Below are 6,426 nucleotides of genomic sequence, written 5' to 3'. Positions count from 1 at the left end.
GGGGGGCTAGCCCCCCCGTTACCCCCCCTAATAACTTTCAGATTTCGCCCCCCCCTCAGAAAAGGCCTAGTTGCGCCACTGTCACTTGGTTTATCCCAAATAATTTTATCCTATTAAACCGATTTCAACAATTTTCTGTAGTTTTAGGCCAGTCCAGGACATGTTTTCTCATAGCTAAATTTTCCTGAATTTGCAATTTTAAATTTAAAGTTATAATATTTGCATTTCTTAACGTTTATTCAACATTTAATTAACGGTTTGGATAAGATCTTCCTCCGGTCCAAAGATTTACAAAATCAAGAAGCAATTAAATATTATGTAACTGTATACAGGGTATAGGACTCCTGACTATCCACTACGTCATCTATGCTGGAATAGTCTCAGGAAGGTCTGAGTTTTATTTCACAAAGTTGGCAGGACAAAATATAATTTCTGATTTATTTTAAAACTTAAATGCAAAACTGTCATTTCCTAGTTGCGCCTCTAATGCTTGACTTTGATTATTATTTGATTATCCAAGAAATCCCAGAAAAGAACTGAGTCGTTGTCACAAACTCTGATTGTCTAATCCCAATATCTTTGCAACCCAATTTCATAGTCTCAAGATCAATTAATTTAAGTTAAAAGTATTAAAATTTTACACTATAAGCTTCCAAAGATATGGGGATCAGAAAATTTGAGTTTTTGGCAAAACTCAATTCCGTTTTAGGTCCTTAACATCACAATTAACATTGAAGAAAAAATAATTAAATTTCCTTTTTAAGGAACTTTGAAAGTAAAATGAAAAAGTAAATAGACTGAGGAGTTGATCACGACCAATATTAGTTCTATCAAGTGACTCTGTCTTAAAAGATTGGTATAAAAGTGTGTCGAAATTACCACATTATAATATTGGTCGCGATCAACTCCTTAAGTTGTTGGCTGTACAGTCTATATCCCCTTTCATTTTACCTGAACAGTCCCTTTAAGAATCATATTTTTAGGTATTTTTCCTCAACTTCTAAAGAGATATTTCCTCGGTTGTACTCCTTCTCCTGGGGTATGCAGACCACCTTCACAACCATAGCGCTCTTTATCACCTTGATCTACTGGGCCTTCCTTCATCGATACGTTGTAGAGTTTAATCTACTTCCGGGGACATGGATGAAGGTTCTGAATGTTTTCCTTCATGCCATCAACTCAGTCAGGAATATCATCATTTAGCATTTAAACTTGAGTTCCAGGAGTCTTTTCAGCACTTAAACTTGAGTTCCAGGAGTATTTTCAGCACTTAAACTTGAGTTCAAGGAGTATTTTAAGCACTTAAGCTTGAGTTCAAGGAGTCTTTTAAGCACTTAAACTTGAGTTCCAGGAGTCTTTTCAGCACTTAAACTTGAGTTCCAGGAGTATTTTAAGCACTTAAACTTGAGTTCCAGGAGTATTTTAAGGAACTGTTGAAGAATTTAGAGTGACAATTTACTTTTATACCGGTCCCCTTTAAAACGTTCTCTTATTATGCATGAAAGAGTTACCATTATTTTTCTAGCTAAACATTGATAATTTATATCGGTGGTTTCTCTAAACAAGTGACTTATGCTGCAGAATTAGTTTAGGACGTTTACAAATTAAACACTATTTTAGTGGAAAAACGAAGATATCTTTCTCATTGTTACTCAGATATGGGTTGTAATTCGGATTCAGTGGAAGGTTGCATTAAATTAGAACACAGTTCCTTTAATATCATTTGCAGAAATCTGCCCAATTTATTTAATTCAAAAATATTGCGGACGGAATATGTACACACAAAAAGTAAACTAAGTTTATCTTTATTCTGAATATCTATAATTAGTTAGGAAATTGATGTTTTAAAATCATTATATGCAACCAGAAAAATTTGCTTTTCCTGGGCGCAAATAGGGTTTTGTCCGGAATCCCGGTTTAAATTTTAATCTGAATTTTTTTTTCATCTCTATTATAAACGTAAATGTAAATTGTTTTAAGAACGCTTTTTTTCAATTCCAAACCAAACTACGTATTATAATCAAATGACTTTAGAAAGCTAAAAGTTTTAATATCATTTTAAGTATCAATGTTGATTTTAGTGCATTGATTGACCTCTTCCTAACAGCTAGGTAATATCATTTTTTTTAAATAATACATCACATAGTCCACCATTTTACCCAGTCTTTAACAAATCAAAATTTATTAATTTTTATCTATTACACCTATCACAAAATTATTTAAAGCTACGATTGATGTTTTTATGTCACACTTTTTTTGCGTCCTCAATGGGCCTTCTAAATAATGCTTTCTCAATTTTGTGACCTCAGTGTGCGCCCTAACTATAGTGCATTTTACTAGTGTTTCATAAAAAGTGGGTCCGAAAAAGTAGGCCTGAATCATTGAGTCCGAATACATGGTACCGAATACATGGGTCCGAATACATAGTTCCGAATACATTGTTCAGAATACATGGGTCCGAATACATGGTACCGAATACATGGGTCCGAATACATGGGTCCGAATACATGGTTCCGAATACATGGGTCCGAATACATGGGTCCGAATCCATGGGTCCGAATACATGGGTCCGAATACATGGGTCCAAATACATGGGTCCAAATACATGGGTCCGAATACATGGGTCCGAATACATGGGTCCGAATACATGGGTCCGAATACATGGGTCTAAATACATCGGTCCAAATACATGGGTCCGAATCCATGGGTCCGAATACATGGGTCCAAATACATGGGTCCGAATACATGGGTCCTAATACATGTGTCCGAATACATGGGTCCGAATACATGGGTCCGAATACATGGGTCCGAATACTAGGGTCCGAATACATGGGTCCGATTACATGCGTCCGAATACACAGGTCCGAATACATGGGTCCGAATACATGGGTTCGAATACATGGGTCTGAATACATGGGTCCGAATACATGGGTCCGCATACATGGGTCCGAATACATGGGTCCGAATACATGGATCCGAATACATGGGTTCGAATACATGGGTCCTAATACATGTGTCCGAATACATGGGTCCGAATACATGGGTCCGAATACATGGGTCCGAATACTAGGGTCCGAATACATGGGTCCGATTACATGCGTCCGAATACACAGGTCCGAATACATGGGTCCGAATACATGGGTTCGAATACATGGGTCTGAATACATGGGTCTGAATACATGGATCCGAATACATGGGTCCGAATACATGGGTCCGAATACATGGATCCGAATACATGGGTCCGAATACATGGGTCCGAATACATGGGTCAGAATACATTGGTCCGAATACATGGGTCCGAATACATGGGTCTGAATACATGGGTCCGAATACATGAGTCCGAATACATGGGTCAGAATACATTGGTCCGAATGCATGGGTCCGAATACATGGGTCTAAATAAGTGGGTTCAAATAAGGACCTGAATATGTGGGTTCTCATGATTGGGTCCTAACATAAGTGCTTCCTCCCTTGGCGACAGAGAATGTAAGAAAATTGCCAGCTGACATGAGGAACATGAGTCCTTTTTTGTAAATTGTCTAAATTGCATTATTGTAATTGTATTTTTAACAATCGTAATGTTTAATGTTTTATAACTTATAACTTTTAAACTACAACAGCTGACGTAAAAAAAACATCAAAATCAAAATCTCAAAAATATTTCTCTTTCTCAGACCAATCCGGTTCCAGCACGTGTACCTGCCCCTGCTGTTCGGAATCTACTACGCAATATTCTCCGTCATATACTGGGCAGCTGGAGGGGTAGGAATATGCAGGTTAGAGCTATAAAGGGACTGTTAAAGTTTTTGTATGTGACCCACGCGAGTTACATGCTCAATTCACAACGGTCTGAGCAGAAATCATGAAAGTTTTTCTTATCTGAAAGTTGAAAATTTTTAAAGGTAGTGTCTTAAGTTCTTAACAGAACGACTTTTATAAATTTATGTTTCAGAGATGAACAAGGAAATTAACAGAATTCAACATTTTTATAGGTCACAAAGGGAAACGGGGGTTTCAACTCTAATAATATATATCTATTCATGGTAAATAAAATGTGAAGTTACAAACCTGTAATATTTGTTCTTCATGAATAGATCTGAGACAGATTGTGATCCTTACATTTACCCAATCCTGGACTGGGATGGAAACCCAGGTAATATAAACCATTATCGTCAAATTTCATAATTTCGACTTTAATACTGTCTTTGATTGATCCAGTATTAAGAATTCTTTATTTATGTAATTTAATGTAGGTTGCGACCCAATAAACATGGTAAAACGGTGACGACTTCTATATCGTATTTGTTCCACTACATTTTATTATACTATATATATCCCAGTTAAAACAGTAAATAATTAAAACTTCTAGTCTTGAGAATTCACCCAAAATTTGCCATTTTTTCACCTTCAAATTGACGAAGATTCTATCCAGATCCAAATTATTAAATAACACAAAAATATTGCATCAAATGCTTAATGTCTCCGTCAATTTGGAAGATATAAAAAAGGCAGACCACATTTTCAAGTTGTTTTTAAAATCCTTGTTTTGATAATTGATATTTTTCTGTATATAAGGTTTCTCTTTAAAAGTTACTTATGTATTAATATTGCAACTAATAAGAGCAATTTGTCAGAATTCATGAAGTTAAGAATACAAAAGGTTTAAAGGTACTGCTGTGAATTAAAACAATTCATTCTTATTAAGGTTAATTGAAATTACGTCTTCAATCGTTAAAAACTCCGGTTCATTTTAAGTACAAGGCCGACTTTTAAGCAGCTAAAGCAAACTGTACGGTACAAATACAGACTATGGCAAAAAGTTACAGTACACCAAATGCATCATGTCCTTCAAGGGAGATTCTAGTAAGGGTCTAACCTAACACCTAAAAATAATCTTACCAATAAACCCATTTGTTTAGGTGGTGCAGTTCTCTTTGTATTTCTAGGATTCATCGGAACATTTATCATTCAGGTAAAGTATTCCTTTCCATATTAGAGAATCCGTAAAATGTCGTCTTGATTGGAAGACATTTTGTTTTTGTAAATTTCGTTGCTGTACTGTATATAGTAGTGTAAAGTGGTTGTTTAGGGGTTCGTGTACGGACTGTACAGACTAAGAACGGTTATTCACAAGAAAGCGACAGGAACAGAACTTATTACAGATTAATCAGCTCTTATTTACGGATAATTCGAACCCAACAAAAATGTTGAACCAATAAGAATCCAAAAATAGTTTTTGAGTATAACATAAAAAACCTGAGCAGTGATAAACAAGTCAAATTTCCCTCATGAAGTAAATATTTTCAATTTTGTAGAAAAAGATGAAATATTTACTTAACTTGTGCTGTGTGTATGAAATATGATTTTTCAATAAACAAGAATCATATTATTATTATTGTTATATTTTCATTAGTTTTCACTCTTTTGTAAGCATTTATCTATACCACGAGAGCCAAAACTCTTTCATAGGAAGACGACATCCAGACGCAAGTTATGATTTTAATTAATTCAATGATTATGAGACTGAAGCAATCGGTAAATTAGCACAAACCATTTTACTTGATCAGTAATGTTTAGTTACTATAATAGTGTTAAACTATTTGTGTTGTAACAACATCAAATACACTAAAACTATCCTTTAATGTCGTCTTGATCAATAATGTTTAGTTACTATAATAGTGTTAAACTATTTGTGTTGTAACAACATCAAATACACTAAAACTATCCTTTAATGTCGTCTTCATATTCCACAGTTTTCTGGTTCTCACTGTATAAATGTTGAATAACATGTATTTTGTATCAAAATAAAGCACTTATTTCATCCACAAACTTCCTCGAGTATTTTATCTTTGATTTATCATTTCCTAAATAGAATTATTTTTTCAAAATGATAATCTTTAAAAGTTAAACAATTTTTTTTTACTTTTTCTTTTTGGGTAAATCTAGAAATTGTTTATTAACTCTTGCAATGAGATCCAGAAAACTCTGGAATATGACGACGACTTTAAGCCTGAAGTTATGTCTTTAAATAGTCCAATTTAGAAATTTAGACAAATAAATATTACATAGATTCAGTCTGACAGGGTCGACTTGGAAGTCTTGCAACGCCTTTGGCTTTGGTTTTACCGCTCTAACTCACTTATGCTTTGCTGTAGCACTTTACATGTTCATTTTAGCGGTTTAAAGCACTTATTATTAGCTTAGGTTTTTAAGAAGTATTTAGCAAAATTCTCATCGATTTTAGCTTGAGAGCTTTAAATCATGCAGTGAAATATGTGTTTGCATACCTGAAAGAGAGTGGAAAATTGGTTCCACTCAATTTCGTTCAATTCTAATAAATTCTAATCCTGACTGTGAACGCAATCTTAGCACAATGCTCTGACGAACATAATTTGGATTTTAATCATAACAAAATATAACATCTTT

At 34.5% G+C, this 6,426-nt stretch overlaps 1 protein-coding gene across 1 annotated transcript in view; it reads left to right on the top strand.

Annotated features, from left to right (window-relative positions):
* The window catches only part of LOC111715833 (protein rolling stone), an 8,692-nt gene extending 2,622 nt beyond the window's left edge, over positions 1–6,070 (top strand). The window contains exons 5-11 of the mRNA XM_023491217.1: positions 333–388; positions 984–1,187; positions 2,082–2,111; positions 3,675–3,776; positions 4,095–4,153; positions 4,920–4,972; positions 5,090–6,070. Coding sequence (XP_023346985.1) covers positions 333–388; positions 984–1,187; positions 2,082–2,111; positions 3,675–3,776; positions 4,095–4,153; positions 4,920–4,972; positions 5,090–5,167 — 582 coding nt within the window. The 3' untranslated portion in view covers positions 5,168–6,070. The remainder of the gene's footprint in view (positions 1–332; positions 389–983; positions 1,188–2,081; positions 2,112–3,674; positions 3,777–4,094; positions 4,154–4,919; positions 4,973–5,089) is intronic.
* Positions 6,071–6,426: the final 356 nt, after the last annotated feature.

The sequence above is a fragment of the Eurytemora carolleeae genome, unplaced genomic scaffold (genome assembly GCF_000591075.1).
Source record: "Eurytemora carolleeae unplaced genomic scaffold, Eaff_2.0 scaffold1880, whole genome shotgun sequence".
NCBI classification, from domain to species: Eukaryota; Metazoa; Arthropoda; class Copepoda; order Calanoida; family Temoridae; genus Eurytemora; species Eurytemora carolleeae.
This window is presented reverse-complemented; position numbering and strand designations above follow the sequence as displayed.